This window comes from Poecilia reticulata, chromosome 8 (genome assembly GCF_904066995.2).
Source record: "Poecilia reticulata chromosome 8, P_reticulata-male-v2, whole genome shotgun sequence".
In the NCBI taxonomy this organism is placed as follows: Eukaryota; Metazoa; Chordata; class Actinopteri; order Cyprinodontiformes; family Poeciliidae; genus Poecilia; species Poecilia reticulata.
The window spans coordinates 9,990,132-10,003,157 of record NC_088837.1 but is presented as its reverse complement, the minus strand read 5'-3'; the positions used below and the strand labels follow the sequence as shown (position 1 = coordinate 10,003,157).

General features: G+C 38.5%; 1 protein-coding gene across 2 annotated transcripts in view; it reads right to left on the bottom strand.

Annotated features, from left to right (window-relative positions):
- The window catches only part of mgat5b (alpha-1,6-mannosylglycoprotein 6-beta-N-acetylglucosaminyltransferase B), a 73,581-nt gene that overhangs the window by 1,222 nt on the left and 59,333 nt on the right, over positions 1-13,026 (bottom strand). For both annotated transcript variants that reach the window (XM_008416650.3, XM_008416652.3), the window contains 3 exons: positions 12,828-12,974; positions 8,210-8,326; positions 5,630-5,704 (listed from right to left, as the gene is read on the bottom strand). In XM_008416650.3, coding sequence (XP_008414872.2) covers positions 5,630-5,704; positions 8,210-8,326; positions 12,828-12,974 — 339 coding nt within the window. The remainder of the gene's footprint in view (positions 1-5,629; positions 5,705-8,209; positions 8,327-12,827; positions 12,975-13,026) is intronic.

Sequence of the window (13,026 nt, the reverse complement as noted above, 5' to 3'; positions counted from 1 at the left end):
AAAAATGATTAAAAAAAAACAAACAAACAAGACACTAAAGATTTGATTTTCCATGTTTTGTTGCAGTGCAACGACAAATTTTCAAATGTTTTCTTGAAATTTTATGAAATGAACCAACTGATCTGAAAGAATGGTTTTCAAAATGTTTTTCTAAAGAAACCAAAATAGTGTCCTGTAAACTGACATTCAGGCCTATTTATTCTGATAACCAGAATAAGGGCAGGTCATAACTACAATTGTTATTCAGACAATTGTCACCAAATAAAATTGGTGACAATGAATTGCCTTTATCCCTCCTCAGTCAATACCTTTTTTTAAAAAAATCTTTCCTTACGATACTGAAGTACTTTGGGACATGTCTCTACAAACTTTCCACAAAGAGACGCTGAGATTTTTGGCCGTTCTTGTTTGGAAAATAGCTCAAGCTCTTTTAGATTTGATGTAGAACTTGTCTGAACAGATGTTTCCAGGCACATAGATAGTGTCATTTTATAGCACAAGTAAACTATGGTTCCTGTATTCCTGGATCAGCTGTGGTATTAATTATGTTGGCCAATGTCCTTTCAGAAACCTCTAAAGTCTTTTGTGTTGGTCTGTGACATGAAATTCATTGAGGTTTTGTGTTTGGTAACTTGATAAAAGATGGAAAAATTCAAGCGGATGAAAAACCTTTGCAAGACCCTGTCCTCCCCCATGAGGCAGTGACACATGGGTAAAACTGAATTTCTTCTCATACAACTTTTTTTCATTCTAGCACCAAAGTAATAAATAAATTCTGTATGATTTCCGAACAGTTGTGCTTTATTTGTAATTACAGTTTACGCACTGCTTTAAATGTAATCAAAGCAAAAAGTACTAATTGTGTCCGACACATTTCCGTAAACCTCGGCCAATTTGCATGGATGCAAAAATGTCTCAGAAAAACAAATAAGATGTTGAGGCAGAACTCGTTTTGCGGTGAGTCACCAGATTACATTTCCCCCCCTCCAGCTGGGCCTATTAATAAAACCAAGGTAATAACATTTCTCTGACATGTCCCTCTGGCCTCTGGACCCGTTTATTAAACAAGCTCCCCGTGCCCACAGGCAATAACCAAGCTTCCAATCTCCCAATCTCTGCTGCACCTTTTCCCCTAAACACAGGTGACATCTTTGATCCCTCTTCTCTCGCACACACATGAAAAAGTAAAAAGGTTAGGAAAGGGTACCGACCTCAAAATGTCATTTCTACATGTAAGATATGTATGTGCTTTCAATTATGCCTTTTTTTATACTTATAAATATAACGCTTTGATTGTTTTCGCAAGCTTTGAAGTTTTAAAGTAATAATCTTCTGTTTTCAAGGTTACTTTTCTAAAAGATAAGTCTAAAGATTTATCTTTGGATATGATAACCAGTTGGAAATGTTAAGCAGTTGTTAGTACTGGGATACCACAAAGCTTTGTCCTCAGTCCCAAACTATTTCTATGTGAGTGAGAGAAATATGGATTCATAGAGTTTCCCTTTCTTCCAAGGATCAAGGCTTTCCTTTCCAGTTTAAATATTGTAAATGTCGATTCTATCACCTACTGAAAGTGAAGGGTATTACAGTGGTTCTGATTGGAACCCCAGAGTCAACGTCAGAGAAAAGAAACCAGTGGACACTTCAGCTGCAATGGTAAAATATTAACAACCAGAGCCAGCATGTGGCTTAATTAATAGAAAACCTTTAAATTTATGAGATATCATTAACACTGTAGATGCATTCATCACTGAATGAATGGACTTTATGGATAAATGCATCCAAAGCTTCTGGAGTTGTACAAATCCACTATTGTCTTCGTTATTAAATTCACTGTGCCTGATTTTACGCAGCTTTATTAGATTTTTTAAGTGACATTTAATTAATCGGAGCAACACAAATGGGCACAATGTCCCCTTTCAATCCTGCCCCAGTTAAATGTATTATTATTCAGACAATTGCAAAATAGTGCATTACATTAAATGTCAGATTTAACATAAAAAAGCTGCAATGTCTTTAAGATGTCCCTCTATGTTTCAATATAGGCATCACTGAGATGCTGTAAGAATATGTGGTGCGATGGTAACCGAGGGTCTGCAGCTCTGCTGGTGAACAGAGAGCGAGATATCAAGGACGACAGGTTCAGGAAAGGTAAAAGATGTGTGGATTATGATAAGTTGAGCCTAAAGCCGGGAAAAATTCAAACATCGGAAAGATAAAGTTAAAGAAGTTGAACAAACACGGATGAGAGTCTGATTGGGAGTCTGCACCAGGAGGAGGTCATGCTTTCAGTCGGTCATGGTCAGTGAGTCGGCGTATTGGTGTTATTTTTGACACCGGGGGATGGCCACAATGTGTGACAGAGGATAAGATATTTCCTGACCAGGGCGCAGCAAGACACTTTCTAAAGAACAACAGCCTGATATGGCTGGAAGAGATCAATGTCTGCAATGTAAGATGTGTGCAGATGTTGGGAGTTTTAAAATGAATACCAATTAGACTAAAGAAGCAGAACACAGACATGCACCTTGTTCTAAAAGCTGATTTTTGGATGAGTGCAAAACCCCCCCAACAAAACAAAAACTGTAAATGTCAGGGCAATGTCGTTTTCTCTGTCATAATAAAGTTTTAAGAGAAAACTGTGGGAAGTGACAATGCATATTACTTTCAGCAAGACGCTGAAAGTAATGCCACAATGTGTGACAGAGGATAAGATATTTCCTGACCAGGGCGCAGCAAGACACTTTCTAAAGAACAACAGCCTGATATGGCTGGAAGAGATCAATGTCTGCAATGTAAGATGTGTGTAGATGTTGGGAGTTTTAAAATGAATACCAATTAGACTAAAGAAGCAGAACACAGACATGCACCTTGTTCTAAAAGCTGATTTTTGGATGAGTGCAAAACCCCCCCAACAAAACAAAAACTGTAAATGTCAGGGCAATGTCGTTTTCTCTGTCATAATAAAGTTTTAAGAGAAAACTGTGGGAAGTGACAATGCATATTACTTTCAGCAAGCAACTTAAAAGAAAGCAACAGGAAGTGAGAAGGAAACGAGAAACTCCTCATTGCTAAGAAATATAGATTAGCAAACCAGTGGACATATGCCTGCATAAAAACAGAAGGAACTGTGCAGATGTAAAAATACATAATTAATGACTTTTTCTTCAAAATACTTGTGAGAGCACATGCTGTAAAATAACTCCTCACACAAACAGACTAAACATCACCCACCATCAACAGCACACTGGGATGCATCGGAGAAAGGAAGGATCTAAATATTCCGACCCCCTGACATCTATCCAAGGTTTATCCAAAAAATTATAAAGGACGAAGATAACTTTGGAGGTATTAGAGAAACGAAAGTTAAACAGCAAAAGGACAGAACTGTAGAATGCAACTTGAAGTTTCTACACAGCAGTTCAGACTGTACAACAAAGCAAGTCATTTTCCATCTCTTACACACAAAACCACTGAAAATCTAAGTACATACACGCATCGTCTTTGTTAATTAGGAAGACATCACTAGTTTGTACATCACAGGGTAAAATTTGAGTTTTTACATAACTGGACCACTGCAGTTCATGAACCGAATCAATAATGTCAACTATAATGTTCTATCAACATCTATAATTTTAGTTTTCATGTTTTTTTTCTCTTCTATTCTTTCTTCTAACATTATTTACAACAATTTCCTCCAAATGTTTTAGAGGAGGACCTCTTCCGCAGACAGCAGCAGGGGTACATGTGAGAATCTGTGAATGCGGGTACACGGCACAAGCCAGATGAGATTATCCAATAAGCCACAGCCGAATGAACTAGGCTCTGAACATTTTATTTTATTTTTTTAAAGGTCAAAGCGGTGGAAAGTAAGTACGTACAGCAAGTCAGGCAACAGAGCAGCAGCTAAGACGATCCGAATGTTTTGTCTTAAACCACAGCAGTAACTGCGTTTTACGTGTGCTGGTAAAAAAGACAGATACTGGAGGTAGAACGGTTTCTCTGAGCACTGAGATTGGATGAATCCTCTGACTACTATGTTTTTTTTCCCCTTGTTTAAGATTTGGACTCATCTTGAAATGATTAGTACAGTGTGTTGGCGTATAATTGGCAGAAGACCAAATCAATTTCACTTTACCTGTTTTAATCAAATTTAATTGGGCAGATGATGTGATTATCAAAATGAATCAGGTGTAAACACCACAGGCTCATAAATAACACATTGTTAATGAATGCTGGTCATTTTAAAGTAACACTTCCTAAATTTAAAGTTAAATGGACAAAAAGTAATAAATTTTACACAGATTAGTAAGCAGAGGCATTTATTTCCAGTTTGGTCTCATCATATTTGACATTTTAAATATTCGCATGTTTTTATCATGAATGCATAAATAATAAAAGCTCCATTTTATATATTTTTGTCTTACTGGAGGCATCACTTTATAACTACCTTTTAGACTTTAAAGTGCAAACCTATGTTTACGTTTGTAATAAACAAACATTTACTGCAGACAAACAGCTATCACTCGCAAAACTGGTCACTAGATTGATTGAAAAATTATAATAAATGTCATCAGTGGCAGCCTCAATGGAAATGAAACTTGTTTGAAGAGTGTCATTAAATTTAGTGCCCAGAAAACATTTGTGATTTTGTAAATTTGATAATTTTTCTTTGTAGAATATTATTTCATTTATGAAGAAAGGAGAAATAAGTGGGTTTTTTTCTATTCAACTCTGAAAGGCAAGTGAGAGAGAGAGAAAAAAAGAAAAAACATATTAGAAGCATGTTGGTGCTGTGCACTTGCAACCATATTTTTAATTATTTAATTGGATTTATTGTTTGTTTTTATTTTTTAGCTATTTTTAAAACATCTTTTCATCTTAGGAACAAGACGAAGTGGTATCTGGATTCCAGCCTCTGATTTTCCTTTTCATCTTCCAAGGCTAATGGTTTGACTTCGGTGCATTATGAGGTGGAAAGAAGTAGAACAAAACCAACCAAACAGAAAAACGTGCTTTTCAAAAACCGTTTCTATTTTTTTTTTAAATTACAAGTCTGGTGAAACAGTTGGTAAATGTTGAATTTCCTTGCATACAGAAGCAAAAGAAGTTATTTTAAATGTGTATTTAATACACATTTCTTGTATTTTGTGCACAATAACTTATACTAAAACTGACACAAAGCATTTCATGATTTTTGGCTTTCATCTGTAGCCTGGTAGTGTAATTTCCATGCATCTATTGGTCTTTTTAAGGCCATCTGAGCAGCTCCCTCTGCCAGGACGTAATATACATGGCAATATATTAGTCTTCATATAAAAGCACGGGAAAGCGCGCCCATCTTCAACCTCTGCCAAAGCTTAATATCACAAAGAGAGCATTGACGGAACATGAATCTGAATCAATGTCAAGCTTATAGGGGGTTTCCTGCATTCTGCACCTCCTTTCAAAGCACCGTTAAATCTGTTCTGGCAAGATTGCAAAACTTTACGGGTAAACAGGGATGCAAACAGACAAGCCTGCGACAGTAAAAAGAAGCCAAAACGTTCATCTTGCCATCGACTTGTTGGTGCAGTCACGACCCCCACCCCCTCCACAAACAGCAGGCTGTCGATGCGAGCTCAAATACCTGATTCTGAATGTAGGCATGAACCCTTTCGAGCATTCCCTCGCACGTGTACTCGTAGGGCAGGAACGGCTCCACCTGCGGACACAGAAGAAACGGAGGAAGCCGGTGTCTGAGTGCGTAGAGCCGAGCCATTGTAATTACAGGAATCGAGCATCTGATAGTTAATCCTAGCTGACATATTCATTAGCGTAATTGTAGAAGACTTATATCATGCCACGGGCTTCACATAAAAATCAATGACCTCATACATCAAAGGTGGCAGCCTTGAAAATTAATTTCATTATTATTTTTGGCGATGACTACGTCGATACATCACACAATGGATGGAGCTGACAGCAGATCAAAAGGTCGCAGAGCGCCACAGATGGGGGGTTTTAGTGAAATATTGGTCCTGCTGGAGCAGCTATGGAAACCTGTCGCTTGCCTTCTGCGGTTTGATGACAGAAAATGGTTTGAAATTCCCTAAGAAGAGCTGATCAATAGCACTTAATACTATTTCTGGTATTTGAAGTAAACAGAGACCACAGAAAGAAAAGATGCACTTGACTCAGACCATTCACTGGACAGCAGTGTCTTTAGATGTATGGAAATGCCACCGTTTGAAGCTGATGAGGAATGATGAAGGAACAGGACGAACTCCGTTTTGAAAGTGGTGGTTCCTCTCTTTGATGTCGTGCTCGCTGTTTACCATCAGACCACCCGATGTATTTCTCCATTTAAATTGATAAATGGTTCTTTCTAGTACTCTGTTGCTCTTAGCCACGTCTTATTACATTACTTTATCCGAGTTAAATGAAATGGAGCTGGCACTTCATCAGCTGTCGTGCAATGCAATTTGCCTTTTGGGCATCTTGTTATAATAGAATGAGAGGAAAACAAATCATGCAGGGTGATTTGAATTTCTGTGGAGAAGAGATCGCACAGAGACGTGTACAGTAGAGGAAATGTTAATCTGACCTACTTTTGATGTGGTGGGTTTACTCTGTGTGCAACTTTTGTAGCAGTTTATGTTTTATGAAGAGAGACAGAAAACTCATGAATGTAGAAAATATGCCCCCCCCCCCCAAAAAAAATGGTCATTTTGAATGAAAAAAACAACAAATATTTGATCCCCTACAAGATGTGAAGGAAAATACCAACACAACTGTCATACCTCACAGAAGAGATGGTGTCTTAATAATTGCATGTTTGCTGGTTTTTCTCCAATTTTATTGCTGGTCATTATAGCCAAACACTTGAATTTCAGTTTTTTCAGACCAAAGGAAATGCCTCAAAAAATTACAGCTTTCTATCGGAATGCATTTGCTGTTAAAATTTGTTGTTTTTATGTCAATTATGGAGTAATATCTTCATCAAGTCCGAGTGGTCCATCAGTACATGTAGACAAAACTTTATTTGCAGCTTGAACCGTGTCCTTTGCTTTTATTGTGCAGTTGATACCAAATTTTTGAGGCTTGCAAGTGAGCGTGAACTGTTACGTGTCCAACGCTGAAAATCCAGTTTAATATTGAATTAAATGTTTTTAATTTGACGTTTGGATGTTAAATTACATTTGCAAGATAAACCTAGCTTTACTTTACGTGCTGCAAGCAGGTGACACAAACCACCCGTCGTCACATCAATTACCATGTCCACACAAATGAAAAATGTCACCAAGTAGACCAGTTGCTTGGCAACTAGAGGCTGTGGGAACTTCTCCCGTTGCTGCTAGTCAATAAACGGTCCAACACAAGGCCCCTTGAGAAATATGAACGCTTGGCTTTTGTTGGACACATAACAAGATGTGATGTGTTGATGAGCCAGCTTTAAAAGTCTTAGTGGGCAGATTTTGTGGTTGAGCCAGGAAAGTTTTGTTTGGATTGTTGACTTAAGATGGAACTGACCAGCTGCTTGCAAACATTCATACTGAGCGAATAATAATATAAAAAAAAAAAAAAAATCTGATTTTTGTTTGATTTTGTGTGAATTAATCACTCCAAGCTCCATCCCTTTCTGCTCCGCCATTAGTCATCTTGCATGTCGAGCGTCGCGTTTCCCTTCCCCTTGGATCAGCACTTCAAGTATCTAACAGGGCAACGACTTGTACTTTGTTTTGCCTCTATCAGCAGGAAACACCTGGTTGGTGGAAGCGCAGATGCATCTCTGCACCACGAGAGGTTTGGCAGCGACTCCGGGTTGTTCTGGTGACAGATTGAGAACAGCGTGATTGATTCATTCGATGCAACGCAAACAACGCTTGCTGCCTGTGGGGCTGGCCTCCAGAAAGCTGCTGTGTAAAACCAGGTGTGGGCACAGTTTACCAGCAGAGCCACTCAATATCTCAGGCAATTAGAAGCAAAGTGAGCTGAGAGGAAGCCAGCTAAGCAATTCTGCTGTAATGTCAGATGCCAAGATTAAGAGCTTTATTAACGGCTGCGGGGTTTAAAAAAGTGGGTCAACGCAAGCTGAAGGAGCTCGTTATAACCTCACCTATGTGTAATGTGCAGCCGTGTGCACCTTTGGTTACCGGTGGTAATACAAAAGCTTTACTTTGATGGATAAGTCAAGAGTTGGGGTAGAAAACAGAAGCGATTAACATACATTGATCTTCATGATCTCACGGATGGTGGCGTCAAACACTTTAGAGTTGTTGAAGTCGATGGTGATGACATGTGGCCTGCCGATGTACTCCTCTGCGTAGGGATGCTGGGAGGACACCTGGGAGAGAAATATATGGGGATTTTTATTGAAAAAAAATAAAAAGTCAAAACTGCAGTTTAAAGTTACAACAAAGCGTTCTCAGTGGATCCCCAGATTTCAGTGTGTTTCACTGGAATTTTGTGTGATATCCCAAAACTGCAAAGTGCAAGAAAAAGTATACATGATAGCAAAAAAATATATCATTTTGTATTCATTTACCATGTGTCAATAATTTGTTCAGTACTACAATTACAGCAAACATGTTTTTAGAGTGTTTCTGCCAGAGGACTGATTTTTTTTTTCCTGTTTAGTTTTTGCTAATTTCAGTTGAGCTTTACGGCTGGCGTCAATAAACCTCAATTTCAAAGTATTACTAAAGATTTTCTGGTGTAATACTGGACTTTGACTTGTCCAATCTAACCCATAAGGATTCTTTGAAGTCTTTTGTCTACTGTATGTACCGTTTATTGTCCTGTTTTAACAAGTTGAACGTCATCTAACAAGTTTCTCTCCAGGATTGCAATGCATTTATGCATATATATGCATTTATATATATATATGCATATATATATATATATGCATATATATATATATATATGCATATATCTTCCCATTAAGTCTGAACAGTATTCCCGCCTCTGCAGTCTCCCCACAGTATGATACTGTCACCACCATGTTTTAGGGGAATTGAGGTTCAGTTGGTTTTCTGTCACACATGCATGTTCTTTTCTTTCAACAATATTTTGTTTTCTTGACACTTCTGTATGAAAGACAGATTTGTGGAAACGCATGTTATTAATTAGGTGAGTTTTCAAGCAATTAGAAACCATCAGTCTAAAAGGAGATGAAATACAAAAACAAATCTCTCAGAATGGTATACAGAAGAATTTTTATATCCGTTCTCTTTCCAATTGCCTTCTACTTTCACAAATTCCCAGCAGAGCAAGTTGAGTTTTGAGGTTGTAACCTCATGAAATGTGAAGTGGACCAAGGGGTATGAATATTTTTGCATATGTAAATAAACAGACGTGTTAAGTAAGTGCACCATCTTTCCGTTATCATGTTTGTTACTCATGTATCAGGATTTTCCTTTTGGCAGTTTGCTACTCTGGAGCACGACTGAAAATAAACAGTAATTATTGCAGAAAAAAAACAACAACCTCCTGCTGCCCATTAGCCTGGAAAAGTGATTTGTAAGACTTTTTTTTTTTTTTAAGTTAATCTGGAGTTCAGTGAGTGGAAAAAACACTCAAGTCAGCTGCAAAAGTTCCTCACACTAAATATCCCACCAAGTTTCCCTCCAAGGTCAGACTGGGTCAAGCCGAACAAAATTGCAAAAGACTAACGTCCGTGGGTGAGACCAGGATTTTTTATTCATTTTTTTTTTTTTAACAGAGATACGTGTGGGAGTTTTGATCAAATGTGCCCCTGTAAAATCTGACAAGGGATTTCCATTTAACTCAGCCTTTTGGATGCATTGCACATTTTTTCTCTCGTTTTTAAATCTTTTTTTGTTTGTTTGTTTTTTTACAAATTCAAACAACTAGTGATTTAAACATAACCAGCAGCAAGACCTAAATTGTACATGGTAGATGCACACATTGTTGCATAGTGTATAACCATTTATTGCTCTGCACACAATTATTGTACATGGTGTTTAATACTGAAAATCATCTGTCATTTAAAGTTACAATATGTGAACAAGCTCACCAGTTTACAGGAAATAAAGCTCATAGAAAATAAGTCAGCCTAAATGTGGGTGAGCTTAAATTATGGAAACCTTCCCTCGCAAAATATGTTAATTTGGTGATATACAAGTATATGAAAAAAGTTGTTTTCTGTAGAAGAGACATCACATTCATATTTAAAAGATGGATAGAAACAGTACACTAAATAAAGTAGGACAAAGAATAAAATAAAAGAAGAATGTGGGGATATGTAGTGTATTTACAAGTGCATGGCAACAATTTCTATCACTCAAATTCAGTGCAGTGCATCTTCCACAAGATGACTATGTGACCTAGCTGCATACAAATTGTGATGCAAATTGTACAGGCTACAAAGGCTGCAGTTCATAAGGTTGTCTTTTGGTGCAGCTGAAGAAGAGGCGTAGATAGTTGGAGGATGGGGAGACAGGAGGAGCTGGAAGAACTGTCAAGGAAACGCAAGAGGGGAAAGAAGAAATGATATCCCTGACATGTGAATACAGTAGCCCACAGTCACACACATCACTTTGCACTTAGGCTTTTGTGCTGGCAGAGTATTACTTTTTAAACTTAAAAAAAGTTATTAGCTAAAGTGCGAACTGCAGATATATATTTTTTGATAAAAGATTATAATCCATAGCGGCTTTTTTTTTTCTTATTTACTTTATATTGAATAGTAAGCCGTTGTTAAGGCAAAGATGAGTTGGCAAAGAAGGTCAATGTGACATTTTATATCGCACAATTCTTGCAGCGGGCTGAGCCTTTATGATGAAAAACGATGTGATTTAAGTGATGGGGGGGGGGGCTTGTGCCCCAGAAGGGCTCTATTTCTAGCAATGCTCCCACCCTAGAGCGACATCTCAGAGTCTACAGGCCCCAGTTAGCATGATGAATGTTAAAGTTCATGACAGTTTAATTAGAAAAAAAGGAGACTGAACAAGTACGGCTTGCTTCAGAGGGCTGTCAGGAGGGATGAGTTTCTCCTCCCTATATAAGAATGTGGCAACATGTTAGTTTGCAAAGCGGGATCTTAATGAACCACCAATAAAATCTTGTAGAGTGATTTTCTTTGGACAGATGACACCAAAATGCAGATGTGTGTCTGTTTTAATGCACAACCCAATTTTGGTGAAGGCCAAAAACAGCCTTCACATGTGGTGGTGGAGAATCAATGATTTGGGTTTGTTCATTACAGTTTGGTTCAAGTCTGTAATGCCTTGTTAGCCCCCAAGAGAAAATAGATGTTATAGTAACTTATGTGTCTAAAGAGTTAATATGGCAATGTGTTATTAAAGAAGGTTCGCCTATAGTGGGCTGTTCTGCAGTGACTGATTAAACATCAGCTTGTAGATATTTGAATGTTAGATTACTGTGCTGTAAAAAAAGAACGCGCAGAGTTTATATCATGGATTTTTATTTATTAGGCTTCTTTCTAATCACAGAGACTCCAAAGCCAAACCCAGAACATAACTGGCTCCGACACCGAGGCCTTCTTACAGCAGCAGAGATTTCACCGTTTAACTGAGAAATTATAGAACATGATCCTCAAAGTGTTTCCCGTTTTTTCCCAGATGACAGATTTGAGAGAGCAGGTGTACAACAGCATCCTCAACTCCAGCTTTAGCACACATTACCACAGCAGCAGCTAATGACAGATGAATGAATGGGCTCCTTTGGGTTCTGTAACAAGGCAGGAGGTCTTCAAAGGCACCAGTACATTTTTTTCTAGTTGGAGATCTGCTGCAGGATTCTACATAGTCTGTAAAGTGTTGACTTGCACCGGAGCTGAAGTGTGTTCAACTGACCGCTGGAGACAGATGAGAGAGGTAGGCAAGTGGGGCACCGGCATTTCATGACTGAAGACAACATCGAGTGGAACAAAAATACACGACTGAGATGGAGGATACAATAATTGAGGTGTGACGGCTGTGGCTCAAGGGACGGTGAGAGGCTCGGTTAGGTGCATGAGAAGAGGATTCTGAACTTTTTTCTGAACCCAATAGGAAAAATATATTTCAGTTTAGTCCTGGCTTCCACTGATCAAATCCTTGTTTTCTTCCTCCTTGAGCATGCATCTGTAATAAAGTTCCGCTCCTCTTGTTCGTTTTTGCGGGTCGCTGGAGATCCAGGTATTGTTGTTGAAGGAACATCTCACTGCATTGGTGTCAGGTGGCATTTACCTCATCTCTAGGCGAGTTCATCCCTGCCTGTGGCCGGGACACATCCCCACATACTTTCTTTAGCTTCCTGTGATCATCTCCTTTTTCCCCACTGAACAATGGGTTTAAACACATTGTGCTATTTCACCACCTTTAATATTTGGGGGTCCTTTTGAAATCTCTGTCCATCTCAATCATCTTGAAAGCCAAGCAGAAAGCCACTGGACTCAGGAATATAACATGTCGGTAAACAAAACCTGTCAAGATGCTGCAAGATGGTCCAGTCGATATTATACACGATGGTTTTGGCAGCATCTACAGAGAGGGATGCATAAACAAACGCTCACAATTTTTTTTTAACTGAAAAAACGTTGCGTTTAAAATCCTGGAGCGACAAACAAAAAGATTGTACTGAAATCTGTCGCTTAGTTTTTTTCTGCTACTTGTTACAAGTCTGTGACTTGTAATGTGTCAGAGTATTGTTCATTTCTTGTGAAACCGACAGACTGAAATGAGAAGGATGAATGAAGCCAACATCAAAACTGGGAAATCATTTCTTTTCATCATCATGTCTTGATGTGTAAAACTTTGGAAGTGAAAGAGAACGAGTTTACTTTTTATCGCTGCAGTAGCGTGAATACAACATACACCTACCTTTCTGGAGGTAGGCTTGCCTCTGAAGAACTCGTGATTGAGAGAGCTGTGAGGTGGATTAAACTTGGGTTGCAGAAAAATGCAGCCATTGGCTATCGCCTCTAAAGGAGCGGGGCCTTCATATGGGAAGCCGAACCCGATGAAGAGCTTACAAGGAAAGCGACAGACAAAAGATTCCCAGTGAGTACATCAGGCTGCT